The 27796-nt window shown below is 43.8% G+C and overlaps 4 protein-coding genes across 4 annotated transcripts; 3 read left to right on the top strand and 1 right to left on the bottom strand.

Annotated features, from left to right (window-relative positions):
- Nucleotides 1-467: 467 nt before the first annotated feature.
- On the bottom strand, nt 468-2167 carry LOC115761582 (wnt inhibitor of Dorsal protein). The gene has a single exon (XM_030703371.1). The coding sequence runs from the start codon at nt 1401-1403 to the stop codon at nt 468-470; it is 936 nt and encodes a 311-aa protein (XP_030559231.1). The 5' UTR covers nt 1404-2167.
- A 1379-nt stretch (nt 2168-3546) lies between these two features.
- On the top strand, nt 3547-24257 carry LOC115761468. The gene is made up of 23 exons (XM_030703234.1): nt 3547-4757; nt 4838-4935; nt 5657-5974; nt 6043-6161; nt 6260-6345; nt 6417-6822; nt 7676-8330; nt 9243-9476; nt 9554-9909; nt 9999-10146; nt 10217-10750; nt 10819-11756; nt 11835-12475; nt 12923-12936; nt 12998-13034; nt 13096-13511; nt 14247-14617; nt 21527-21674; nt 21735-22256; nt 22321-22613; nt 22670-22813; nt 22875-23366; nt 23429-24257. Exons 1-23 carry the CDS (start codon nt 3572-3574, stop codon nt 24102-24104), a joined length of 8832 nt encoding a protein of 2943 aa, XP_030559094.1. The 5' UTR covers nt 3547-3571; the 3' UTR covers nt 24105-24257.
- On the top strand, nt 9270-12621 carry LOC115761762 (glutamyl aminopeptidase-like). Its single transcript, XM_030703669.1, has 6 exons — nt 9270-9476; nt 9554-9909; nt 9999-10146; nt 10217-10750; nt 10819-11756; nt 11835-12621. The coding sequence occupies exons 1-6, from the start codon at nt 9270-9272 to the stop codon at nt 12511-12513; spliced, it is 2862 nt and encodes a 953-aa protein (XP_030559529.1). The 3' UTR covers nt 12514-12621.
- Nucleotides 13730-14035, top strand: LOC115761231. The gene is made up of 2 exons (XM_030702923.1): nt 13730-13761; nt 13821-14035. Exons 1-2 carry the CDS (start codon nt 13734-13736, stop codon nt 14033-14035), a joined length of 243 nt encoding a protein of 80 aa, XP_030558783.1. The 5' UTR covers nt 13730-13733.
- Nucleotides 24258-27796: the final 3539 nt, after the last annotated feature.

Here is a 27796-nt window from a genome sequence, read left to right as displayed (position 1 = left end):
ATAAATTATAATACCTTCTACAAGGGTATACAAATCAAGAAACTACACTAATTGTTGGCTTTCAATGTAAAAATACCTTCGCAGACATACATACATACATGCATATATATTTTCTTTTCTATGGAAACAAATGAAAAACGTTTAGAAATAAACTATTTTCAACAGATACTTTACACAGACTTTACACATGTGCAAATAAATGCAGTCAATGTCAAGAGTTGCCTCAGTGATTTATGCACAAATACAAAATATCGATTTACAGTTACGTATTTATTTATTTTTGTCTATTGTTATTGTCTAGGTAATAAATTAGTGCTGAGTACAAATAAATTAACTTAAGTCTAGGCAACTAATTAAAGCTATTGTTGTTGCTGTTGTTGTGGCTGTTGCGTGGCTCAACCAGCGCCCCAAATTGACATTTCGCTCAGTCTAGCACTCTCTCCCACTCTCTCTCTCTCTCTGTATGATTAGTAGCAGCTGTATTGTCGCTCCAGTTGGACGCAAACATCGCACTGCAAACGAAATCCCCAGGCCAGCTTGCAGTTGCATCGCCGCTCGCTGCGCACATGCTGGGAACGCACACGGAATCCACAGACGCGGCACAGTTGTTGGCAGGAGAGACGCTCATCGGCGCTGCTGGCCGTATGTTTGGCGCACTGGCGGCCACGTGTGCCCGCCCAGCGTCCGCTGGCCTCGGGCTGGCAATAGTTGGGCGAGTCGAGCATGTAGACGAGCGAGTCCAGCGGTATGTTCTGCCACATGATCTTCAGATTCCTTGTGGTCGTGTCCAGCTGTATGGCATCATCGTACATGTTCAGCAGATCCTGTGCCACAGACTCGAAGGGCTTGAGCACCTGCACGCACTGCTCCTCGAGGCAGCCGCCCTGTGCGTTGTGCCGCTTGCAGTGGCACTCCTGCTCCAATGAACGCTCCAACAGGGCACCAACCACGCGCTGATTATGCGCCGGAGCACCGGCACCAATGCCATAGCGCTGCTCGTAGAGCTGCATCGCCTTGGCCGGCTCATGGGCGCAGGGCACGTTCAGGGCATTGTCGCTGCAGCCGCAGCCGGCGATAACACCATTGGCACAGTCCTTGGTTAGCGTGTGCAATATGGCGGCCATGGATATGGCGGCCACATAGACATCCTCGCGATCCAGCTCCTGGGCGCCACTCGGGGCCGTGCGTCGCCTTATAAAGTCGCTGCTGGGGCAATTCCAGCGCTGCCATTTGAAGCTCTGCTGGCAATTGCTGATGGCCTGGTCCAAGCTGCTGCTGCTGATGGCCTCCCAGGAGAGCGGCGCCTGGAATTGTGTATACTGATAGTAGTTCATCGGCTCCACTAAGCTGGCCGACGAAGCGCTACTGGCAAAGCTCAGGAAAATTTGTATGATATAAAACATAATGTCGTTGGATGTGTGTGTGTGTGATCTCTGTGATGTCGTTGGGTCGACTGTGGGCTGTCAGGAGCCCGGGCCTAGTTTTTATACCAAGTCACAAGCTTGGGCCGTGGGAAATACGAGGCGACAGCGAAAAACCGGAAATTTGCCTTTTGTCCACTTGGGACTTTTTCATGAACAGAAGAAACTCCCAGCGCCTTACAAATAACCCAACAGATCCTGGCCCGACGCAATTGCGGAGCAGCCCAGTTTTATTCCCCTCTACCTGCCCGGCGTCCGTCCTGCGGCGTCGATCCTCGTCGCCATCAACTTTCCCACGCTTAGGCAGGTAGATCTCCTACAGCGCACGTACGTGCTCATGAATGAAACTCAATCGAATCCATTCACTTTCGTGGATTTTCCCAACTGCTCAATATCAATGCTCGGCGTACGGCGTGCATTTTCAGCCGTACTCCGGGCTGTAGTCCTGTGTTTTGCCAACTCGGCTGGCAAAGCCAATTATCTAACAAAACATATGACAAATAAAAGAATATGGAAAATTAATTGCGCTTTGCGGTAAGCTGTTTGTGAATCCCTCGACCAGGCTCTAGCCTGCCAGCCAGAATTGCCCATGCTCGCCCATAATATTGGTATTTCCGGACAACAGTAAATGCCACGATTTGGCCAAAACGGCATGAGTCAGTCGCATAAGGCAAAGTTCAATTACAAGCCATTATCATAAATCAACAAGTTTTATGATAATTTCTGTAATATATGTATGCATGTATGTACAGACATACTGATACCCTGTACCCATTGAAATGGGTTCGCTTATACTTGTGAATATAGAATCTAGAAGTATAATTGGAATAAAAACACTAAAGTTATTTAAGAATACATATATATAAACTAAAATCGAACGATTGTTAACGATCTGGTAACTCTCAGTCGGACAGACTGGACTACTGTTATTTAGATAAAAATTGAATTCAACTAAAATTATTTATACACATTTGAATAGCGTGAAAATTTAATTTTATTTCTAGAAAAACTCTGAAGTTGTGAAAGAAGATATTTTAACTAAAAAAGGACATATGTTGCCGGTCTGGCAACTCTTAGACGCACAGACTGTACTTTAATTTGTCCACTGCTTTTTGGATAGATGCTTGATTAAACTAAAAATATTTCAATATACATTTGAATGTGTTCTTAATATATATGTAATATAAAACCAAATAAACACATAAGATCTGGCAGCTCTGTCCGACACATACGCGAGTCTCTCCTAGTGGATAGATTACCATTTGATTAAACTATAAATGTGCTTGTAATAATGATAACGGCTTAGTTCACTCACAACTCATATCTAATCCTAATTTATAGCCAAATTTCCAAATTCCATGGACGAGCGACAATATTATTGGCATAGATTAATGGATGTATATGCGCATGTTCCCGTAAATCGTGCCACACTTTTTTTCCTATGATAAGGGAAATAATATTACATATTGCCAGGCATTTGAAAAACATGCGCGGAAATTTCATGTTTTGGGTTTTAACACAATGAAAATACCAAAAGTCTCTAATTAGGCCGAGAATCCCGCGTTGTCGTAGGCACCGGAAAAGGGTTTTTTAAATACCTAAGGCGCCGGGGTAATACACAAAACCAAAGCCGGGCGAGCTGCTCGCAATCGATCAGGTAGTCAATTTGGGTAAAAACTTTGGTCAATTGGTCTCAACACAAATATAGGATATATATGTATACATGTACACACATGTGGGCGCCGGCGCTAGGGAAAGTTAGGAAGCTGGCGCCGGGAGTTTCTGCAATAATTTTTCAAAAGATTGGGAATTCTTGTTGCGCAGGAAAAACGCGCAGATTTTTGGCTTTCTAATCGAATCCGCTAATGCGGACAGAATGGATTGGCCCGTAAATATGCCAGATAAATATGTATATATATATGAAATACACAAACTTATGGCCGCATCGCAGCAATTGCTCTTGACGTGGATGAGTGCCGGGTTCGACTTGCGATTGCGATTAGATTAGCAATCAGTCCATGACGGTATCACTCAGCGTCCAATTAAGATATAGTGTGACGGCTCGTGAGCTACCTATCATTGTGCGTCCCTGCTGGGCGCTTAGTTGCGATTCAGATGTCGCCGGTTTTGGATTGAGGCCGCAAACGAAAATGATTATAACCGCTAAATTGATTAGTATTTTTCTGGGCGTCGCGCTGACGGCGTTTACCGTGTCCACAATTGTGCTGGCCGTGCAGAAGGCGAACTTGATAGCCGATTTGCGCGACGCACAGGATAAGCTCGATCTGCTCGAGGCGGGCCTGGCGTCCAGCACGGCGGCGCCGTCGAGCACCAGTGCGGGCCCAACTCCGGAGCCGGGCACAACTGCGGCGCCGGAACAGATTGACTATCGCCTGCCAAGCGCCTTGGTACCCAACAATTATGATCTCTATTTGTATCCAAACATTGATACGGGCACTTTTACTGGCGAGGAGACAATCAACATAACCGTCAACGAGGCCACGGACCAGATAATACTGCATTCACTTTATCTGGAGATCAATGGAGTGCATGTCTTCCAATCGGATGAGGCCACCATTTTGGTCACAGATCACACATTTGATACCGTTCGGGAATTCCTCATTATCAATTTGAATACGAAACTGACCGCGGGCGCCTTCGTGCTGCTCAATATCGAATTCTCCGGTAATATGGCCAGCAAAATTGTGGGTCTGTACAGCTCCTCGTATGTGAAGGCCGATGAGAGCCGCAAATGGATAGCCACCTCCAAGTTTGAGCCAACCTACGCTCGTCAGGCGTTCCCCTGTTTCGATGAGCCCGCTCTGAAGGCCACCTTTGAGATCACTTTGGTGCATCCGACGGGCGACAATTATCATGCGCTCTCCAACATGAACCAGGAATCGGAACTGGACAAGGGCACCTACACGGAGGTCAGGTTCGCCAAGAGCGTGCCCATGAGCACATATCTGGCGTGCTTCATTGTCTCCGACTTTGACGCCAAAACGGTGCAGATTGATACCAAGGGCATTGGCGAGGCCTTCGACATGGGGGTCTATGCCACGCCCGAGCAGATCGACAAGGTTGACTTTGCACTAACAGTGGGCAAGGGCGTCATCGAGTACTATATTGATTACTTCCAAATTGAGTATCCGCTGCCCAAGCTAGATATGGCGGCCATACCCGATTTCGTGTCCGGTGCCATGGAGCACTGGGGTCTGGTCACATATCGGGAGACATCGCTCCTCTACGAGGAGGCCACCAGCTCCACTGTGAATAAGCAGCGCATCGCCAGCGTGATAGCGCACGAGTTTGCGCACATGTGGTTCGGAAACTTAGGTATGTCCCCTCCACTGATAAGGAGGATTAACCCAACTGATATACATATATATATTTTTTTCGATTTTTCCTGCTATCAGTTACTATGCATTGGTGGAATGATTTATGGCTAAACGAGGGCTTTGCTAGCTTCATTGAGTATCTCGGCGTGGATGCCGTCTTTCCCGAATGGCACATGGTAAGTCGATCCATAAAGTCGGGCCATAAATTTATTTTATATATACATACAGTTTCTTTATTATTATTTTATTTATTATACCCTGAAATCATTGAAAATGGTTAAAAATATTATAGCGGTGCAAAGGTTTATATAGCAGGCAAAAGACAGCATCTGAGGATGCTACCCATATAAATATTCTTGATCAGCATCAACAGTCTAGTTGATATTGCCATGTTCGGCAGTCCGTATGAACTATATGATCACAGAAGCTATAAGAGCTACAGACTTCAAATAGGCCCTCCTAGTGCCCGCGCAGTAAAAGTTTGTTTCCGATAATCGATAACTCGCCTCGTTCCCAAACAATATAAGGCAATATAAGTCGATATCGAGATCCTCTATTTTGCGCAAATCTCTTTGTTTTTTTCACCATGGCAGTAGCTTCTAGTAGGTTATAAACAGAAGTATATTTCATGTCGGATGAAGGTAGTCACGGGCTTAAAACCGGCAATGTGAAATACATTTTTTAAAATTTTTTTTCATACCTTGTCCTTGTCCTTGCCCTTGTCCATTAAAAAGGTAATGAAAAGTGTGAAACTAAGGCATTTGGTGCTAGTGGAAAAAAGTTCTTCCCCTAATCAGGCACCTCCGACTAGGCCACCCTTAATTATTTTATTTTATTAAATATTATTTTTATTTATTTATGTACAATTTAATTAATATATATTTTTTTATTTTACAGCGAGATCAGTTTATCGTCAGCACTTTGCATTCAGTGCTTACTCTGGATGGTACTCTGGGCTCGCATCCCATCATTCAGAAGGTTGAGAATCCCGATCAGATAACGGAAATCTTTGACACCATTACGTATTCCAAAGGCTCCTCTCTGGTGCGCATGTTGGAAGATTTTCTGGGCGAGACAATCTTTCGCACAGCGGTTACCAATTATCTAAATGAATACAAATACGAGAACGCCGTTACAGACAACTTCTTTGCGGAGATTGATAAATTGGGTCTGGAGTACAATGTGTCTGATATAATGCTCACTTGGACAGTGCAGGTGAAGTAGATCGCTTTGTGCAGCATGCCCGCCAGATTTGCATAGACATTTAACCCAATTCGTTGTAGATGGGTCTGCCGGCGGTCACGATCACCAAGGTCTCGGACACGGAATACAAATTAACGCAGAAGCGTTTCTTGGCCAATCCGAATGACTATGATGCAGTGCACGAGTACTCGGAATTCGAGTAAGTTGCCCAGCTATTTATTGCCTTATCTTTATTTGTTTACTGTCTGGATTATCAGATTGAAATGTTCACACATATATTATCTATTATTATTGCAGCTATCGCTGGTCCATACCCATCACATATACCACCAGCGCAGATGCCACGGTGCAGCGCGCCTGGTTTTATCACGATCAGAGCGAAAGTAAGTGCCGGCATCTATATTCCAGTCCATACCAAACCATAATGATCACTATCAAATCAATCTATATACAGTCACCATTACTCTGCCCAGCGCTGTGGATTGGATCAAGTTTAATCACGATCAGGTTGGCTATTATCGCGTCAACTACGATCAGTCCCTGTGGCAGGCGCTGGCCAATCAGATGGTCGCCAAGCCGGACGCATTCAGCGCTGGTGACCGTGCCTCCCTGCTCAACGATGCCTTTGCCCTGGCCGATGCCACGCAGCTGCCCTATGAGATTGCCTTCGACATGACCAAGTATTTGGCTAAGGAGCTTGATTATGTGCCATGGAGCGTGGCTGCCTCCAAGCTGACATCCCTGAAGCGGACCCTGTTCTACACCAGCAGCTATGTCAAGTACAAGAAATATGCCACAGCTCTGATTGAGCCCATTTACACGTCCCTCACCTGGACTGTGGGCGAGGATCATTTGGATAAGTATGTGGCGATTTGTTAAAAGCTAAGCACACGGGGAATCCCACGGGGTTTTCTCTGGCAATGGAAATTTTTAACAATTTATGACAGGCAAAAGAAAGCTGCTCCGATCGTGACCGTCGGGTGAATGGTGTCTGCTTTAGAGGAGAGCTTGCCTAATAGAGGAGGAATAGTTGAAGCCGGACTAGAGTCAGAGAAGCCTAAAAGAAGTGTCCGTTAGTTTTAGCCTAAAGTAATTGCCTAGTTTTTACTGTGGTGCAGCACTGTAGTATAGTGAAAACAATCTTGGGCGAACAGCGACCAAAAGGAGCGTCCGCCCAATAGCGGCAAGTGAACTGAAAAGATCTATAATGGCTTAAGAGCTAATGTCCGCATAAAAGCGGTGCCCGACTAACAGGAGTATCTGTTTTTAGAGTTTTCATTGTGGAACATACCTATAAAATATAATTGATCATGAAGTCGGGCTGAGTCTAAATAAATTGATTTAAGACATACATTTGAGTTGTAGGTTATAAGGACTACATTTTCTTGATAGGTCTACGATATAAATATCGAAGCTTTTAAGAACTACAATATGTTAAATTTTATTTTAAGTAATGGATAACTACTGACATGTATCGGAAATCGATCAATTTCGATCTTAAAACCTAGATATACTAATTTTGGGATATAAACAGGCGAGAATGTTTCACCATTGAAAAATATCGTCACATCAGTTAAAAGCAGTGTACAGGGTATTTCGCAGTCGTGCACCCTTGACTATATCGTTTCTAATTTGATTGTTTGTTTTCTTTTGTTGCTCTACTACAATTTATCTAACTCGGATTCTCTTTCCTCGTTTGTTTTCTCTCTTCAGCCGTCTGCGAGTGACCGCCTTGAGCGCCGCCTGCTCCTTGGGTCTCGAGTCCTGCCTGACTGAAGGCGGTCAGCAGTTCAAGAACTGGCTGGCCACGCCCGATGAGCGTCCCAGTCCCGATGTGCGCGAGACGGTCTACTACTATGGCATGCAGTCGGCGGGCAATCAGGAGATTTGGGAAACCGTTTGGCAGCTCTTCATCAACGAGGCCGACGCCAGCGAGAAATCGAAGCTTATGTATGGCCTGGCCGCCATACAGGAGCCTTGGCTGCTGCAGCGTTACATTGATCTGGCCTGGAACGAAGAGTATGTGCGTGGTCAGGACTACTTCACCTGCCTAACCTATATCTCGGCCAATCCCATGGGTGAGCCGCTCGTGTGGGACTATGTGCGCGAGAACTGGCTGCAGCTGGTGGAACGCTTCGGTCTGAACGAACGATATCTGGGCAATCTGATACCTTCGATAACGGCTCGTTTCCACACCCAAACGAAACTCGAGGAGATGGAGCAGTTCTTTGCCAAGTATCCAGAAGCTGGCGCGGGCACAGCAGCACGCGTCCGTGCACTGGAGACGGTCAAAAATAATATTGTCTGGCTGGCCGAAAATCTCGAAAGTGTCGACGCCTGGCTGGACACGCAGGAGCAGCGACTGCACTAGGGCAGGCAGCTGACCAAGGGGGCTAACGGAACACCGCAAAAATGTCACAGTATCGTGCTCATCGAATTGCCATAATAAGAAAATACACGTTGCGTATACGTAAAATAAAGATTAAACGTTTCTTGAACAAAAAAACAAGCAAGGCTGCTCTAGTGGGGGGTGCCCGACTAGGGCATACTCTCAACCTTTCTCTATTAACAGCAAGTGCCTTAGCTTTTTACTTTTTCTTACCCATTTATTGGGTAAAGAAATATAGGACTTAATAAAAACAAATTAAAGATAAAGTAAGTTTTTTCCCCTGGGGAATTTTTGGAGCCCACAATTAGACCTCACATCCATACCAACAATTTGCTTGGCCCCAGAATGAAAGTACATACTATACTAGAAGCTACATGTCGAATCTTGTAACTCGTTGGTTATCAGGTCATTAAAAACATGTTTTTTATGTTATCTATTTGACATGTCGTTGGTAGCGTATCTGTGTGACATTTACACGTTACCGATTATCAAAGCTGCCAGTGGGCGTGGCACTTGGACAGACACAAGCCAAAATATGCAAATGGAATTGGTTGAATTGTACACAGCACAAGCCCAATAGGCCCACCCCTTGCCCCATGTGGTATGAGGGTAGAGTGTAACAGCTCGATAAGTGTCGAAATAATTATATTGCTTGCGACTCAGTTTGTCATCGCTGAGCGATCTCTGCTGCTCCATTAACTATGTTAGCTATCAGGTGGGGCAGCAGCAAATGGACGGCAAATCGCTTTTAGTTCTAGTTGTACGCGCATTATCGGCGATGTTGGCCATAAAGTGACTCAAGTGCCCATTATTAAAAATGAGCTTCAAAAATATGGCTACAATCGGTTGGCTCTATTATGAATATGGCTAAAGTGTCGCCAATTTCTTCAGTTAGCTGCCGTCGTCCGAGCCGCTAAGATGTTTCTGCACGGCAATTGTTTACGGGTGGCTCTGTTTTGGGCCGTTGCGGCCTTTGCGGCGGCCACAATTGTGGTCGCTGTGCAGCGCAACCAGCTGGAGGCGGATTTGCGGGATATGCGCGAAAAGATTGACATGTACGAGGCGCTTAATGGATCGCAGCTTGCAGTGGACAGTAACCGTCAGAAGCGTCAGACTCTAGAGGAGGTAAGTGTCCGTGTGTGTGTGTGTGTTAATGCTTAAAAGCGGGTCGGTTAGCTTATCAGCATACTCTGTCCAAGCAGATTGATTATCGCTTGCCAACGGCACTCGAGCCCCAGCATTATGATCTGTATCTGCATCCCGATTTGGAAGCGGGCACCTTTACGGGCCAAGAGAAAATCAAAATAAAAGTGCTAGAGGCGACCAACCAAATCGTTTTGCATTCCCACAAATTAAACATAACCAGCGTTTATGTGGAGAATCGGGAGCTGGAGAGCCATGAGCTGGACGAGGTGCGCGAGTTTCTCATCATCAATATGCAAGAGCAGCTGCCCGTGGATGCGGTCATCACGCTGGGCATCGTGTTCGAGGGTCAGTCGATCAACAAGCTGGTTGGGCTCTACAGCAGCAGCTATACAACGCCAGCCGGTCAGCTTCGGTGAGTAGAGCGCGGGCCTCTGGGCTTCATTGTGTCACAGCCTAAAAGCATGCCACACATTACACACACACACTCTCTCTCTCGTGCAGCGAAATTGCAACCACCAAATTTGAGCCCACCTATGCGAGACAGGCTTTTCCCTGCTTCGATGAGCCCGCCCTAAAGGCCACGTATGCCATCAGCGTGGTGCATCCCAGTTCCGGTTCCTACCACGCTCTCTCCAACATGGATCAAACGGTAGGTGAACGTGTGTGGATAGCATTGTTTTCTTTTTCTTCGAGCCTGGAGTTCATCTTATTTAATGCAGGAGACGACAAATCTGGGCGAGAACACGATGGCCACCTTTCAGACCAGTGTGGCCATGAGCACCTATTTGGCCTGCATCATTGTCTCCGATTTTGACTCGGAGTCGAGCACGGTGAATGCGAATGGCATTGGCAATGATTTCTCGATGCGCGCCTTTGCCACGCCCCATCAGCTGAATAAAGTGAAATACGCGTTGGAATTTGGCACAGCCGTCACCGAATATTACATACAGTACTTTAATGTCGAATATCCACTACCCAAGCTGGACATGGCTGCCATACCGGACTTTGCCTCCAATGCCATGGAGCACTGGGGCCTGGTCACCTACAGGGAGACTGCGCTGCTCTACGATGAGGACTACAGCTCCACGCTTAATAAACAGTCCATAGCCGGTGTGTTGGCTCATGAGATTACCCATCAATGGTTTGGCAATCTGGTCACCATGAAGTGGTGGAATGATTTGTGGCTAAACGAGGGTTTCGCACGCTTTATGCAGTACAAGGGCGTGCATGCAGTGCATCCAGATTGGGGCATGGTAAGCTCGAGCTCAGGGACTCATATCGAACAGTCCATCTTATTCGCATTCTCTTTATTCTCCTTTAGCTGGAACAATTTCAAATAATGGCACTGCATCCGGTGCTCTTGTTCGATGCCAAGCTCTCCTCGCATCCCATTGTACAGAAAGTCGAATCTCCGGATGAAATCACGGCCATATTCGATACCATCAGCTACGAGAAGGCGGGCTCTGTGCTGCGCATGCTGGAGTCCGTTGTCGGCGCCGACAAGTTCGAGCTGGCGGTCACCAGCTATTTAACCAAATTTCAGTACGCCAACACTGTCACCGATGACTTCCTTACGGAGGTGGCCGCTCAGGTCAGCGCCTTCAATGTGAAGCAATTTATGCGCACCTGGACGGAGCAGATGGGCTATCCGGTGCTCAACGTGCGGCGCGCAAGCGAAACCAGCTTCATCATTAGCCAACAGCGTTTCCTCTCGAACAAGGCCAGCTATGAGGAGGCGGTAGAGTCCACTGAATTTGGCTATAGGTGGAGTGTGGCCATAACCTATTTCCTGGACACGTCGGAGAGCAACGAGGTGCACAGCTCATTATTCGAATATGATCAGGATGAGGCGGACGTGCCTGTCACCACGGATGTTAAATGGCTCAAACTGAATTCCCATCAGCTTGGCTACTATCGCGTCAACTATGAGTCCAGCATTTGGCAGCAGCTCATCCAGGAGCTGGTGGAGCAACCAACGCGTTTCGATATTGCGGATCGTGCACATCTGCTAGACGATGCTTTCGCCCTGGCCGATGCCAGCCAGTTGTCGTACAGCGTGCCGCTGGAGATGACCGCCTACCTGGCGCAGGAGACGGACTTTGTGCCCTGGTATGTGGCCACCTCCAAGCTGCTGACGCTCAGAAGGAACCTCATGTTCACCGAGAGCTATGTCTCCTATTTGAGCTATGCGCGCACGCTGCTGACCAATGTCTACAAGGAGGTCGGCTGGACAGTCGACAAGGACAACCATTTGGGCAAGTGAGTGAGAATCATACTAAATATATATGGGATATATCCCAGCTGGCTGCAAGCTACTCTAACTCGCTCTTCCCTTAGCCGCCTCCGTGTTTCTGTGCTGGGTGCAGCCTGTGCCTTGGGCGTGGAAGATTGCCTGCAGCAAGCCGAGGAGCTTTTCACCAAGTGGCTAAACGAGCCAACCGCCGCCAATCGCCCAGCGCCCGATCTGCGCGAGCTGGTCTACTACTATGGCATGCAGCAGACGAGCAGCGAGGCCAGCTGGGAGCAGCTGCTGGAGCTGTTCAAGGCCGAGTCCGATGCCAGCGAGAAATCGAAGCTAATGTACGGCCTGTCGGCTGTGCAGGATAGTCAGCTGCTCTACCGCTTCCTCGAGCTGGCCACAGATGAGAGCATTGTGCGCTCCCAGGACTATTTCACCTGTGTGCAGAACATCGCCGCCAATCCGGTGGGTCAGCCCATTGTCTGGGACTACTATCGCGAGCAGTGGCCACAGCTCATCAATCGATTTGGCCTTAATGATCGCAATCTGGGCAAGCTGATAACCAGCATAACGAGCCGATTTGCCAGCGAGATAAAGCTGGATGAGGTGCAGGAGTTCTACACCAAGTATCCAGACTCCGGAGCGGGTGCCAGTTCCAGGCAGCAGGCTGTGGAGACAATCAAATACAATATTAATTGGCTTAAGGAGAACTCCGACGACATTGCCAGCTGGCTGAGCGGTACGGCCGCCCCATTGACCTCTAAAATCCCATTGTAAAAATTTGACCACAAATTTCCCATATTCAATAAATTCCGTTCCGTGGAATATTTCCTCAATTACTTGCATAATAAGGCGAATGGCCAAGAAATATAACAATAAAGTAGACCAAAATCAAGTCGTAAATATAAAGTATGCATTTTATTTTACACATCCGAGTGGCGATTTTTATGGCCCTAAAAAAACCAGGCACAGGCACTTCGATAGCTACGATAAAAAATGCCTGTCATACTCGTAAACCCAACTCCGAATCAGACCGGCCACGTCGGATATATGGATATATTGGACAAAATAAAGTTAAGAGCCCCCCATTATAATGATATCGCACTAGCCCCATATCGTTAACTATGGCCCAGCCCAATTGGCCAGATATCAATAATCTGTTAATCGAGTCCAAATTGTTTTTCAGATGCGACTTTTCCAGTTAGTTTGAGTCCAAACGCGCTGCACAGTGCAAGTGATTTGGCAAGAGCGCGAATCCTAGAGCAAGGACTTTATATTACATAAAAAAATGGTTGCCTGTGAGTGTTACAACTGCTATAAAAATGATATATATGGAATTTATAATCCATTTTCGATCAGGGCTAACGGTCAAGGCGGTGGCCATTTGCTTGGGCCTGACCACAACAGCCTTTTGTGTGGCCACAATTGTGTTGGCCGTGGAGAACGCTAATCTGGAGAATGATCTACAAGATGCCATGGATAAGCTGGAGGTGCTCATTTCTAGTACAACCACAGCCAGTCCCACCGTGGGCACCACGTCGGGAGTTACAACACCCAGCGGTGGCACCTCCCCAGGTACATCTCCGGGCGACTCAACACCAGGTGCCGGCACCACTCCAGGTGGCGTAACCACGCCCAGTGGCGGTACCACGCCCAGTGGCGGCACCACGCCCAGTGGCGGCACCACCCAAGGCAACACTACGCCCAGCTCGACGTCTGCCAATCCGAATCCCATCTACCCCACTCTGCCCACCGGACTGCCCAATCCCGAAGAGGTATGTACCTTGTCTTATTTATAGCCCCAGTCATTGTGCCGTAAAGGCGGCATTAGCACCAATTCACATATTATCATACCATATAGGCCTTTAGGTTTTTTTTCTGGGGTCGATTATCGGCTTGGGTTTTTGCCCAGTTTTTTTTTATCTTGCCAAAAAAAACGCTGCGCGTTGACCAGCGGTCAGTTTGGTTGCAGCCTTCGTACAAATTGGTAACTTAAAATGGGCAGATTAATGGCGAATCTAAAGGGTGAGGCATGGTCAATACCGAGAAATTTCTGGGCTAAAGCTTGCAGTTATATCCGTTAGATAATATCACAGCGGAGCGTGTGGCCATTTTCTTTGGCCTGCTGTCCACTTGCCTGGCCGTGGCACTGGTCATTGTTGTGGTGCACAGGGACAATCTTATGCTGCAGCTGTCGGAGGCCCGAGAGAAACTCGATGTGCTGGAGGATTATATACAGACCAATGTGCTGTCCGATCCAACAGAACAGTTTGAGGCGCACTTGCGCAGCGAATTCTGAACTATTTAACAAACTGTTCCCAGATATGGTTTACTAATAAAGACAAGAATACTTACGGGATATATGCGTCAGATATTATTGTGGCGGACTCAGTCCAGTTAGTTAAGATAGCGACCAATAATAATGTTCTTTATCGCGTGCCTTATCGTATTTTAACGACTTCCTTGTTATCATTTATGTATATTCACCTAATCTTTACAACTGCAACTAGATTGTATATCGGCTGCCGACTGAGCTGAGGCCCATACGCTATCGACTCTATATGCATCCCGATCTGGAGACTGGAACCTGTGAGGGCACCGTCTCCATACAGTTCCAGCTGGACGCAGTGACAAACTTGATAGTGCTGCACGCCAAGGATCTGAATGTGCATGGCATTAGTATTTTGAATATGATGGCGCGCATGCGCATCGCCATCGACAAATATTATTTGGATGATACGCGAGAGCTTCTGATCATCGAGCTGAAGGAGGTGCTGAGCATGAACAAGGCCTATACGCTGTCCGCTAGCTTTGACTGCAATTTGGACAATCTATATGGTGCCTACAGGAGCAGCTATACGGATGCGGATGGCAATAAGAGGTGAGTGTATTGAGGCATTTAGTTCAGAAATTAGATTTTAAAAAACCAACTACGCGCCTAAAATCCTAACTAAACTACGTTGAGTAAAAGCTCGTGAGCGTATTTACTCCTCTGACTGCTTGGTGCTTAATGAACTGGTGTGTGCTCAATAAATAAGCCGGTCTCAGCTGAGCTGAGCAAAGCTTTCGGGAAAGCTTGCACGCGGCCGCAGCTTTGACAGCCGACTTTTAGTTGTAATTCCAAAGCTGAGCGCGACGGTTGTCGTTTGTCAATGCGCATCGCTTCAACGAGCTCCGATCTCTACTCTCGCCCTCTCGCTCGCTCGTCCTCTCGCGCGCTCGTGCGAATGTGAAACGTGCGCGGCATCGATTTGAATTAAGTAAAGCAACAGCTTAAGCCGAGTGCCGTTATTAAATAGAGCTGTTATTGGTTGGGCATGGTTAATAATTAAGAAAAAAAATCTGCTGTCACACTGTCTAACTGTAAATCAAGTAGAGCTGCGCAAAGCGCAATGCCCACAAAAATTAGCCAACCAACTGTTAAGTGCGAATTATGAGCGTCTGTGTAATAGATATCCATATGTACATCTTACATACATACAAATGTATGTGTGTATTCGTGCAAATAATGCGAATGAATACCGTTTAAGTGATTTTTATTTCTAGGTACCGAACAGTTTTTGTTGTTGTTGTTGTTGTCATTGTCCAGGCGAGGGCAATGTGCCATTATATGACTAATTGAGCGCAGTGAGGCGAAAACTTATTTTAATACGTTTTCATAATAATAATAATAATAATAATAATATAACACAAATGCGGCCATTGAATTCTATGCCAACTTTGACTTTCAACAATAAACACAATAAATATAAACGCAAGCGGCAGCAGAAGTTTCACGCACGCAAAACAGGTTGCAACTGCGTTTGCGCCCCCTTGGCCGCCCCTTCTACTCAGAGCTAGCCGGCAAACAGGCTTCTGCTCAGCCTCTCTCATAGTTCACTTGCCGCGCAAGTTCTTGGCCTTAAAATCGGCCAATACACGACGTCGACGTCGACGACGACAGCGACTGCGACTGCGACTGCGACTTCGCCTCGCTTCTGTCTTGTGTTTACATTTACAAGCTGCGGCCAAGCGCTTGAATAGCTGCCAGAAGCTGCTGCTCGTTTATCTAGAAAGAAAAAAAAAGAAATACTTTCCTCAAAAGCTCAAACGAAATGGGTCGACATCGACTTTAATGTTGTTTCCGTTTCTTGTCGCAGTTGACTCTGGTTTTCTTACAAACTTCTTTTTGCTGGGTTTTCATGTTTTTGTTATGTTTTGGTTCTGAGAAGTTCGGGCAACGCGCTTTATTCAAACCTTTTTCGTTTTCATTGGCACTGATTTCTTTTCTTTTCCTTTCCTTTCCTTTCCCATTTCACTTTGACGCCTTTGGGCCAACTGTCAGTCGATCTATTTAAATTTCTTTCACTTCTTTGAAGTTTGGCAAAAAATGAAGGTCAGCATTTTTTGATAAATAGCCAAATTATACTCGAGCATGTGTCTGAGAGCTCAGTTTTTGATTAATTTGCATTTGTGAAAACTAATTCTTCAATCAAAAGTTTCTCACATTCATTCAGAATGCATGTGAAAGCAGTCAGAATAATCCAAGAAACACATTTTTCAATATAGTGAAATGTAGATAAGGGAGAGTATGCTTGTAAAACAAATATAAAGATCAATAAATGGTTTTTCGAAAAAACGAACAAATAATTTAATTAGTAGAGATTAAAGAAGATTATGATTATGAGGCTGAGAGATGAAAGGGTATTACAGATCTTAGAATAGTAAATGAGTAGATCAAGTGATGTCCTGAATGAAGAACAGGACCAATTGGGTTGATATAAACCTACATCGTGTACCTATATTGTGTACATTAGAGTACTTATAAACAAAGTAATGCATACTTATAATAATAAATGATGTGTACCAAAGGAATAATTACTTTTGTAGTCTTTAGCCTTTTTTGTTAACTCATAAAATATACTACCGTACATAAGAAAGGCATATACGTATGTAGCTTTAAGGTATATCATGCAGATATACATATATTAAACTAGTTTCTTTCGTTTCAATAGTGTTATAATTAATTTTTATGTAACGTGTAAAAAAATCGAATACTATTTAATTATTGTGCAAAACAGGCAAACGGTTGCAAGCATTTCTTCGATTTTATACCCTTGCAGAGAGTATTATAATTTTGTCTCAAACTGTGTAACGCATAGAAGGAGAAATCGCCGACCCGATAAGCTATATATATTCTTGATCAATATTAACAGCCGAGTCGATATAGCCATTTCCGTTCGTCCGGCTGTTCTTGTTTTAAAGCTATCATCATGAAACTTGACACACGTCCCTCTTTCGGATTCGGCTGCTTCGTACCAACATATTATATATCTGCCATAGGCACGATTGGTCTTGTATAAACAATTTTTAGTTTTACAAGATATCTTAACCTTACTCGGCATTAGCTATTTTCCCTGTGCTTTTAAATACGAGCACAACATTATGAAAATTTTCGGTCTGCAAGGGTATAAGGATTTCGGCGTGCCGAAGATAACTTTCTTTCTCGCTTTGTTTTGATTTTCCTATTTTTTCATTTTTAACTTTCGGGTGTGCGTTTGAAATACTTATCATATATGTGTCTGAGCGTATTTTCAATTGCAGTCACGTATTGGGGGCCCTCCATGCGTCACAGTGACCCAATCAGAGAGCTATCAATGGGCCTGGGCTTGGGCCAGGGCTTGGGCCTGGGCTTGGGCAATTGTTATGTGGCCGCGACTCACTTTTTGGGCATTTGTGGGGCGCACTTTGCATTTAATTATTTATTTGGGAAAGTTATCAAGTTGAAAAAAAAAAACTCACTGAACGTTTCAAAAAAACGAAAATTATTCTTAATAACAATAACATTCTGCGAGTGCAATCAACTTGAGTTCGTGAATTTAATTAAATGGAAATGTAAACGTATTTGACTTCATGCCACATTCATTAACAAGGCGGCATAACTGTTCTGCCATTTGACATTTTCCTCGAGCTTGATGAGTAACCAAGCTTAGATCTACACTCAACGAAACCAAATGAGGAAAAGAAAACTATTTTATATTTGAAGATAAATCAAATGTCCTAAAAACTTGAGAACGAAGTATTCTTGAATATTCTTAAATTAAGTACGGAAATTGGAAGAAGCACAAAATACTTAAAACCAAATCATTCTTGTATTCACGTATTTCTGCTTGTAAAAAGTTCCTCAATAAAGAACTTCTTGCAGCTGCTTGGCTAGATTTGACTATTAGGTTCTTGGGCTTTTTCTCTGAGTGTACAAGATGCAGATACAATGGGGCGTATAAAATTATGCAGTCGCAGATACTTTGCAGCTGCCACATCAAGTGTTTGGCTTATAAGGTAGTCATGCAATTTTTATGCCGCATTTGTTGTTTATGCTCTTTTTTTATTGTTGTTTTTCCGTTTGTCGTTGTTGTTGTTGTGGCTTTTGTCTGCAGCCTAATTGAGTCAACGCCAATGCATTGCATCATCGTAGGCTTCAGAGTCAGAGAGACGACACAATGATGAGCTGGATCAGAGCTGGCATGCGCTTGCCTCTGCCCCAGACTATTTGTGCAGCTCACTCGATATTAGCATATTCATAATATTCATCACTTTAGATTCGCATTCGCACAACTTGCCGAAATTAACGCACACGCTCACATTGTGCATAGCTTCATTTGAATCTTAATAACTTTGTTGCGGCCAGAGCTACTCAAGTGTGTACACAAATGAGTATGAGTACACAATACGACTTCAAAATCACAATTGTGGGCACTGTATTATGGGAACTCAAAGTTAAGACACTTTTTTATTGGCTTGCATAAAGAAGGAAATCACCAGTGTAGTGTAACAAAAGCTGTTTCTAAAGAAAGGAACACTCTCTAGTGTTGTTAAACAAAATAAAGCTTTTTCTAAAATAAGATAAATATTTTTCTAATTCAAGAAATTAATTTAAAATGTTAACAATTTTTTACCATCAACATTTCCCATATGTGCCTTAACTTTTTGAGACTCCAACACAAAAGCTTCCGCAAAAAGCTTTCAAAGCACCTTAAAGCTTTTAATGTGCTTAATTGTGTTTTAAGTGTTGCCAAAGGCTGGATATAATGCCTATTGGTTGGCTGTTTGTGAACAAGTTAATCATTTTTATTTGCCCGAGTAATCTTTCGGGTTTTAATAATATCATTTTGACCATAAACTTTATGCTTATTGGTTTATTGCTCATCTATGTATGTGAGATAACATGAATAAAGCAGTATTGACTACCGCATCTGCATTTTCTGGATAATTCAATACAATTACAATGCAAAATTAATATTTCCCATGACACAAGCCCAAACAGAGAGAGAGACAAAGCGAGACATATATATATACATATATATATAGAGAGAGAGAGAGAGAGAGGGAACTGCCTTGCAAATCATCTGAAAAAAAGCCAACAACCTTTCCAACCATCAGTCAATCACACAGACGACGACGCCGACGCCCATATAGAAAGTGGCCTGTGGTCGTATTACTGCAATTGCAATAAACCTGGAAATTTGTAATACAACATTGCGGCTTACCAGCAACAATACAACAACAATAACAACAACAACAACGACAAAAATAAGTAAGACTTGGCCTAAGTCGCTACAATTACACCGAAAAGGCGAAATGACCAACTCCATTACGTGACAGCGTAGAGATTACATTTGATTGATCCTGCAATGGAGACAACATCGCATCAACTCTCAATGAAATCAAGTCAAATGTGACGGAAACGATATACAAGATACAAAAGCAAAGCAAACAAATGTTATGTCTCTGTTTATAGGGAATAGCTGTCGAAAATGTGATAATAGCAACGTCTGTAATTTGGTCTGTTTACGATAAGCTCAAATTACGTGAGACGACGACGCACTACTCAATCGCAGCTTAAATTAGTTTTTGAGCTACATTTCGAGACTTGAAATGCAGTTAATAATCAAATAAAAATAAGTAAACTATTGCTTATTAATTAAAACTTTTCATTGAAATAGTTGTAATATCTTCCAATAGTAGCTAATTAAGCTAATAGGGCTGTTTTAGTAGACCAGGAGATACGCTCTAACCAGGTTTTAAAAGAACCGGGCAGTAAATCGATAGTTAACGATATCACGAAGTATGGAATTGTTTAATGTCACAAAATGTTTTACTTTAAAGTTTAATGCAATAACTTCCAATCGCAGTTAACTAAGCTAATATGACTGCTCTATTCGACTAGGAGATACTCTTTAACTTGATCTGAGTTGCCGTTCGCCCATTAAAAGATCCGAGCAGGAAATCGATATTAATCGATATCACAAAATGTGGGATTGTTATCGAAAAATTGATTTCAAATGTCCACTGTAAATTTGGAGCATCGAGTTTGATCTTTGTTTAAAAAAATTACTGTTTATCAATCTAATAAGCTCAAATAGAAAGGCAGATCCATGTACACTAGCACTCTAGCTAATGTAAAATGTTTGTTAACCGTTTCATAGATCGCCAAGTCATTTTAAATGTATCAGTACCAGTGTAAATAGCGCCTAGTTAGTCAACAGCTAAGTACATAAACATCGAAAAACCAAATACTATACACAAAAACAAAAACGAAAAAAGTCAACGGCATGTACGCGACGAAAAACGTGCGTCCACGCAGCAGCCTCTCCACAGACGACAATCATCGCATCAAGGACACAAATCGTGCACACAAGAAATCGCCGAGCAACACGGTCCTCACTCTGGTCGCGTTCTGTGTGTTTCTTTTGGTGCTCTGCAGTTTTCTGCTCGGCGCTCTGGTTTATGTCGGCAAAAATATTGCTGATGAGCATCAGAAGCAGCAGGCGAGCGGGAGTACGCTGAGCGTAATAAATGACACAATACGCACCATATATGTGGATCGTGATCAGTTATTGTCCACGAAGCCAATTTTGAGCGTGCTCTCAGGTTTGTGTTAAGCTGAAAAACAAATGTCTTATTTATTAAAAGTTGTTCAATGCAAATTCAAATGCTGAGCAAATGCGCGCCAAGCAACCGCTGCACTCATAGCAATCAGCTTTTTGTTGCCTGTAGGCGTTTTGCTCAGCAAACCACGCTGATATCGTTATCGTTATCGATAACGCAACAGCTGTTCGGCGCACTGACTTTGTATAAGTTGAAGAAATACAAATTTGAACTAATTCATGAATTACTGATAAAAACAAACCATAAAAAAAAAACAGATAATCGCGCACACACCACCCAAGTGCCCACCACGAAAAAGCCAAACGCCATGGCCGCCATATCGCCTGAAATACGTGCTGCCAGCCGGGTCCTGCAGAAACTTGGCTTCCGTTTGCCCAAAGCGATAAAAGCACGAAAATATAATTTGCACTTGAGGCCCGATTTTGACTCAAAGAGCTACACGGGCAACATAAGCATAAATCTGCAGGTGCTGGACCCTATCGCATTTATACCCGTGCACGTCAAACAGCTGAATGTGAGCCACGAGCAACTGCAGCGTTTGGATGATTCGGGTGCTCCGCTGACGGAAATCAAACCAACGCTCACCTTCGCCTATCCCGAATACGAGTACTTTGTCAGCGAATTCGAGCAGCCACTGGAAGTGGGCAACTATACGTTGCAGCTGAAATTTAATGGCTCGCTAGCCGATCGCATAACGGGGCTGTACCAAAGTTCATACTACAATAAGCTGAAAAACCGCACCAGGTAGACGCAGCTGTGACCTTCTTAAGCTAACAAATGCATGCACCTAAATTAACCCAACAGCCCTATGAATTACCTTAAAAGTTGTTTTTCTTATACTAATTTCTCAATTTTTTCACAGATGGATTGCCAGCACGAAACTCGAGCCCACCTACGCACGCCAGGCGTTCCCCTGCTTCGATGAGCCGCATCTGAAGGCGCAGTTTGCCATAACAATTGCCCGGCCCAGCGGCGATGATTACCATGTGCTATCCAATATGCCAGTTGCCGTAAGAAAAACACTAAAGCCCACATATCACAGACATTCTCTAGAATTGCTTCTTTTGCAGAGCGAGTATATTGACGGCGATTTGACGGAGGTTACTTTTGAGGAGACGTTGCCCATGAGCACCTACCTGGCCGCCTTTGTCATCTCGGACTTTGCGCACACCACAACCACCGTGGGTGACACCAATATCGAGCTGCGTGTGTTTGCGCCACCCGCCCAAGTTAGCAAGACAGAGTACGCGCTGGAGATCGGTGCCGGCATTACTGCGCATTATATAGATTACTTTAACATCTCGTATCCGCTGCCCAAACTGGATATGGTTGCCATACCCGACTTTGTATCCGGTGCCATGGAGAACTGGGGTCTTGTGACCTTCCGTGAAACGGCACTGCTCTATGATGCGAGCACCAGTTCCAGCGTGAATAAGCAACGCGTCGCTGTTGTGATCGCCCATGAGCTGGCGCATCAATGGTTTGGCAATTTGGTTACCATGAACTGGTGGAATGATCTGTGGCTAAACGAAGGCTTCGCCACATTCATTGAGTATAAGGGAGTGCACCATATGCATCCCGATTGGGATATGGTAAGATCTGCTTATTCATTGGCTTGTCGGTGTCCTTGCTTATATACTCTCCTTCAATACGTAGGTGAATCAATTTGTGACTGAGGAGCTGCATCCTGTACTGAAGATTGATGCCACACTCGCTTCGCATCCCATTGTCAAGTCGATTGAGAGTCCTGCTGAAATTACCGAGTACTTTGATACCATTACCTACTCCAAGGGCGCCGCTTTGGTGCGCATGCTTGAGAATCTTGTTGGCGAGGCAAGACTGCAGAATGCCACTGCGCGCTATTTGCGTCGTCACACTTACAGCACGGCCACCACCGATGATTATTTGACGGCCATTGAGGAGGAGGAGGGTCTCGACTATGAAGTCAAGTAATTACAGCAATTGCAGCTGCTCCTTAACCAATCTAATTGATCTGAGCTTACAGGCAAATCATGCAAACCTGGACGGAACAGATGGGTCTGCCCGTGGTTGAAGTTGTGAAGAATGGCAATGTTTGCAAGCTAACCCAAAAGCGTTTCCTAGCCAATCAGGATGACTATAGTGCTGAAGTCGAGGCATCTTCCTTCAAGTAGGTGCACTGCCTTACACTCTATTAGCAACCTATTCAACTGTTTCTGCTCCTTTCGCAGTTATCGCTGGTCCATACCCATCACCTACATAACCAGCGAAGACAGCACGCCAAAGACCACAATCTTTAACTATAACGACAATGAGCTTAGCATCACACTGCCTAGCACTGTCAGTTGGGTAAAGTTGAACAAGGATCAGGTGGGCTACTATCGTGTCAACTATGCCGAGGAGCAGTGGACGGAATTGGTGTCAGCTCTGAAGGCATCACGTGAAACCTTTAGCACGGCGGATCGTGCACATTTGTTAAACGATGCCAATGCTTTGGCAGACGCGGCTCAGCTGAATTATACCATTGCGCTGGAGCTGAGCACATATTTGGAAAACGAACAGGACTACGTGCCCTGGAGCGTGGGCACCGCATCGCTGACAGCGCTCAAGAATCGTGTGTACTATACAAATGCCTATAAGGACTTTACGAAATATGCGCGCAAGCTGTTGTCTCCCATTGTAGAGAAGCTTACCTTTACCGTGGGCACGGATCATCTGGAAAAGTATATGCGACTACATTGAACTTAAATTTGTTATTTATTATACTTTTCTTTATATTTATTAGTAAACTGCGCATCAAGGTGCTGAGCGCTGCCTGCGGTGTTGGATACGAGAGTGCACTAGAGCAGGCTGCCACCTTGTTTAACCAGTGGTTGGCCAGCCCGGACACACGCCCCAATCCCGATTTTCGCGACGTTGTCTACTACTTCGGTCTGCAACAGGTTAACACTGAGTCCGCCTGGGATCAGGTCTGGCAGCTGTATCTGACTGAGCCCGATGCGCAGGAGAAGCTCAAGCTGATGAACGCGCTAGCAGCTATTAAGGTGCCCTGGCTGTTGCAGCGCTATATCAATTTGGCTTGGGACGAGAACAATGTGCGCCGGCAGGACTACTTCACGCTGCTGGGCTACATTTCCGCCAATCCAGTGGGTCAGAGCCTCGTCTGGGACTATGTGCGTGAAAACTGGGACAAGCTAGTGGAACGCTATGGTATCAATGAGCGTACCTTAGGTCGCCTTATTCCCACCATTACCGCTCGCTTTGCCACGCAAACCAAGTTGGAGGAGATGCAACAGTTCTTCGCTAAAAATCCAGAGGCCGGCGCTGGCACTGCAGCGCGTCAACAGGCACTGGAAACGGTCAAGGCCAACATCAAATGGCTGGAGCTTAACCAGGAGCAAGTGAGCAAATGGTTGGCCAACTTTGCGGAGCAGTCGGCTGTGACAAATCGCATCATCTAAACTGTTGCTCAACGGCAACCTGTAAAGTATCCTTAATGTAAAAATTACCAACTGATTTTTGAATAGTCTTAGCCTGCAATTTGAGTGCATTGCGTATGTGAATGAAGGAATTGTGAATACTATTTTGGAATAAAATACAAATTGAAACAAAAATTGTTACCATTCTATTCTAACCTTGACTATAGGATATTGTTAATGAAATCGCCCTCATTGGAAATTTGAAATCTGAACCATATCAAAAAGAAAAAAAAAACTGGCTTAGATAAATAAAATTCTTGTTTTATTATTAACATTGCTACATTTTAGGCACGCTACATTATTTAAATTAATTGTAATTTTAAATATTTATTTAATAAGCGACAAACTAGTTCATGGATGTGAGAAATCTGGTTCATAAAGGGAGGAACACTGGAGCAAACAATTCAAATTGTTTTTGTCTATACTTCTTAGCATAATATATTGGTATTGAAATCAGCATAAAGTTTTCCCTGCTCAAATGGCTTTATTATCTCGTATATAAATTACAAATTTTTGGGCTAACTTTGTCCTATCTGTTATTTTCAATAAAATGGCGGAAACGGAAACGCCAGGCAGAATGGAGAATGTGCGCGTGCCTGTTTAATTTGAACGCCGTGCGTTTTTATGAGCCATGCCAAATTTGATGTTGGCCAAGCTGTTTATGGCAACAGGACCTCAGTTTTTGTTTACTTGCGGACGCACAGTTTTTGGCCGGGTCTCTGGCGTCAGCAGCGAAATTGTTGACGACTTAAATTGAATAAACTCCATTGAATTTGCCAACTGATTGCTAAACAATTTTTTGTTTTCATTTATTATTGTTCACATAGGCCTCATCTGCACTGGAGGGCCAATCACTCAAGAGACGCCCACAAATGATGGCGACATTTCATTGGCAACTTAGTCGGGCAGTTGCATAAATTTCAGCTATGGCCCATTAAATTATCACCACCAGCAAAATATACAAAATGGCCATATTTTGCAGAAGCACGAATAACTCACAGATTGGCCTCAATAATCTGTCGCCTCAATGTTGGCCATTTATTTGATTTCGATTTCATATGAATTTGATGTTTTGGTAGCTCGTAAATTCCTGATTGCCTCACATTTAACTGCACTGTGCACTGTGCACTGTGTTTTTTGTCCACACGTTAAAGTGCTCGGTTTCTGTTGGACATTTAAGCGTAAGCTCCCCCCCGGCCAAGGTCATGCGTATCGACCCGGCCAGACGGTACTCCAACTATTAATGGAATTGCACGGCGCCCGATTGAGACATGATAATGTGTGTATCAAGGCAGTTGGACACAACTTCTTCAATTGTAAATGTGCTCGCAACAGGCTGCAGGCGTTTAAATTGGTCGAGCAGCTACGCTCCGATTCCCTCTTGCATTGCTGGACTCATTTGGCCGTTGGTCTATGCCCGAGTGTGCCATAAAGTGCCCAACTTCTGCCACATTTTAGGCAACATGCATTCTTGGCCCTGATTGGCCCACGGCCAGGCAAAACTAATTTCGCTTTGTCTACAGCATCATTTGGCCCAACTACATAGCTCAGTTTGTGAGCTCTACTGAGTCATTTGCATTTTCTACTTGGGCTTGTAGCAACACTTTATTTTATTTATTAATTTAAAATATATTTAAATCAGACTTTCAAAAGTATTGTTTTGCTTTAAATTGAATTTAAGCTTTTTTCAAGTTGACTTTAATGGATTTTACGCCGCGAATTAATTAAACAATTAATATTTTATTATATGTCAAAGCCATATATTATATTCTTGTGTGTCTCTATACAAGGCGTCAGGCTGCATAAATCCAAAGATGTGTCTTGATTAAAGCCATAAACTTTTTTCTAGTTTTTGCCGTGTGCACATGCATATGCGTGCAGTTCATTATAAATAAATATGCATACTTGGTCTATTGTCTGGCTATCAATAAAAATTATATTATTGCCTGTAGTATAAACAAATGCCAAAGAGATTGTCATGAAACTCGTTTGTTAGCCATTTAACTGGCTTTTGGCATCGCTCATACGCCCCATTGTCAGGTTCGGGCATTGACTTGCGCGTTGCCGGCTATCTTTCATCTAAAATGGCGCGCATATTGAGTTCTTAATTGTGCATGTAAGTGAGTGTTTGGGTGTTCGTGTGTTTGTGTGTGTGTGAGTGGTAGTCAATAGCAGTGACCCTTGATTTTATATTGGCCTGCATTGGCATTTTTATGACGTCAAACCTGTTGATGCGTAATGTAATTAAATTTAATGCTATGGATCGTGCGTAAGGCAATTCGCAAACACTTGAAATTACTTCATTAGTTGCTAATTGAATTGCCATTGCCCTTGACTGTACAAAAAAGAAAGCACAACGCTCCACGGACTAAGTGATTAATATTTTATTTTGTTATTGCTTTAACCGGCTCAAAGAGGCGCGTCTGTTGCCAGGCGGCAACATTTAGTTGGCGGCTCTTGCGGGCACCAATTCACCATAGATAAGACAGCCGCCGGAAGCGCCGGCTTCAGTTGTCCTTATTTATGTTGTGTTAATAATAGCAACATCCTGCCGAAGCCAGCGGGTTGCCCTGCCCATTAATCTTAATTCGGCGCAAATATTCAATCAAGCGGCCTGCGTTGCTTGGTTTTGTAATTAAAGGCACATTAAGCGCCTCGTAAAAATTAAATTGTCAGTTGCGAATAGGCCCAGAGACGGCTGCCAACGGCGCCTGGTGCCTGTCTTGTGGCACTAATTAGCGGCACTTGAGCCCGGCCATGCGACACTTTAAGCACTTTTTATGGCCAACTATCGATTCAGCCAAGGCGTGGTCGTAGCTTAAATTCGCCAAATGCTTAAACAAATACTATCAAATGGTTCATTTTGTAAATATATATATTCCTTTGCCCAAGCAAGCGAATGTTTATCGTGCTTATAACATCTTGTTGATGGGCCTCTTTCCGGCGCTGAAAAATTCATAGACGAGTTTTTATAAACAAACTAAATTAATGAATGAGGGTTTCTGTTTATACAGCGCTCATTTACATTTTATATATATATATTTTTTTTTTATTATTTCTTGTGTATTAGTCATTTTTAAGATTTTTTGATTTAAATTATTCTACGCATTTGTTTTTATAAAAAAAAAAACGGCTTACACATTCCAGAATAAATTTAAAAGTGTTTATTAAGAGAAACGAGCAAAATGTAGCAGTCGAAGCCACTCAACTACGTGATACTCTGTAATTAATATACTAGCTAATAATTCATGTATTCTCTAAGTACTTGCGTAGACATTTTTTTGTTGATTCTTCAATTGTAATTATGGAACATTGTAAATTATGGAATATTTTAAATATTAGCTATTATTTATATTGTTATATTAATATTTAATATATGATCAATTAATTTTAAAACTAGACAATATTTTTTATTTTAAATTATATTTTCATTTTTTTTTTTTATATTATTATATATATGCTCTATATATTTTTTATTTTATGTATTACGTTTATTCATATTTTATTGCATTCTCTAACGGACTGTGAATACTCTCTATACGCCCAAAAGATACTTCACAGTATTTGTAATTAAATGTTTTCAATGGACACTTCCCAAGTTTTTTCCACCGCCAACAAAGTATTTAAAAACCATAAATCAATTAGCTAAGCATTAAAATGCTTAATATTCCAAA

Source organism: Drosophila novamexicana, unplaced genomic scaffold (genome assembly GCF_003285875.2).
Source record: "Drosophila novamexicana strain 15010-1031.04,08,12 unplaced genomic scaffold, DnovRS2.1 tig00000485-arrow-pilon, whole genome shotgun sequence".
Classification (NCBI taxonomy): Eukaryota; Metazoa; Arthropoda; class Insecta; order Diptera; family Drosophilidae; genus Drosophila; species Drosophila novamexicana.
This window is presented reverse-complemented; position numbering and strand designations above follow the sequence as displayed.

Excerpts from the sequence above, each read along its gene's own strand:
- LOC115761231 (XM_030702923.1), top strand. The coding sequence starts at position 13,734 with ATGGGCAGATTAATGGCGAATCTAAAGG. Across the intron at positions 13,762-13,820 it reads ATTAATGGCGAATCTAAAGG|ATAATATCACAGCGGAGCGT; the intron begins GTGAGGCATGGT and ends TATATCCGTTAG.
- LOC115761468 (XM_030703234.1), top strand. The coding sequence starts at position 3,572 with ATGATTATAACCGCTAAATTGATTAGTATTTTTCTGGGCGTCGCGCTG. Across the intron at positions 6,346-6,416 it reads TTATCACGATCAGAGCGAAA|TCACCATTACTCTGCCCAGC; the intron begins GTAAGTGCCGGC and ends ATCTATATACAG. Across the intron at positions 13,512-14,246 it reads GACTGCCCAATCCCGAAGAG|ATTGTATATCGGCTGCCGAC; the intron begins GTATGTACCTTG and ends AACTGCAACTAG.
- LOC115761582 (XM_030703371.1), bottom strand. The coding sequence starts at position 1,403 with ATGTTTTATATCATACAAATTTTCCTGAGCTTTGCCAGTAGCGCTTCG.
- LOC115761762 (XM_030703669.1), top strand. The coding sequence starts at position 9,270 with ATGTTTCTGCACGGCAATTGTTTACGGGTGGCTCTGTTTTGGGCCGTT. Across the intron at positions 9,477-9,553 it reads AGCGTCAGACTCTAGAGGAG|ATTGATTATCGCTTGCCAAC; the intron begins GTAAGTGTCCGT and ends CTGTCCAAGCAG. Across the intron at positions 10,147-10,216 it reads TCTCCAACATGGATCAAACG|GAGACGACAAATCTGGGCGA; the intron begins GTAGGTGAACGT and ends TATTTAATGCAG.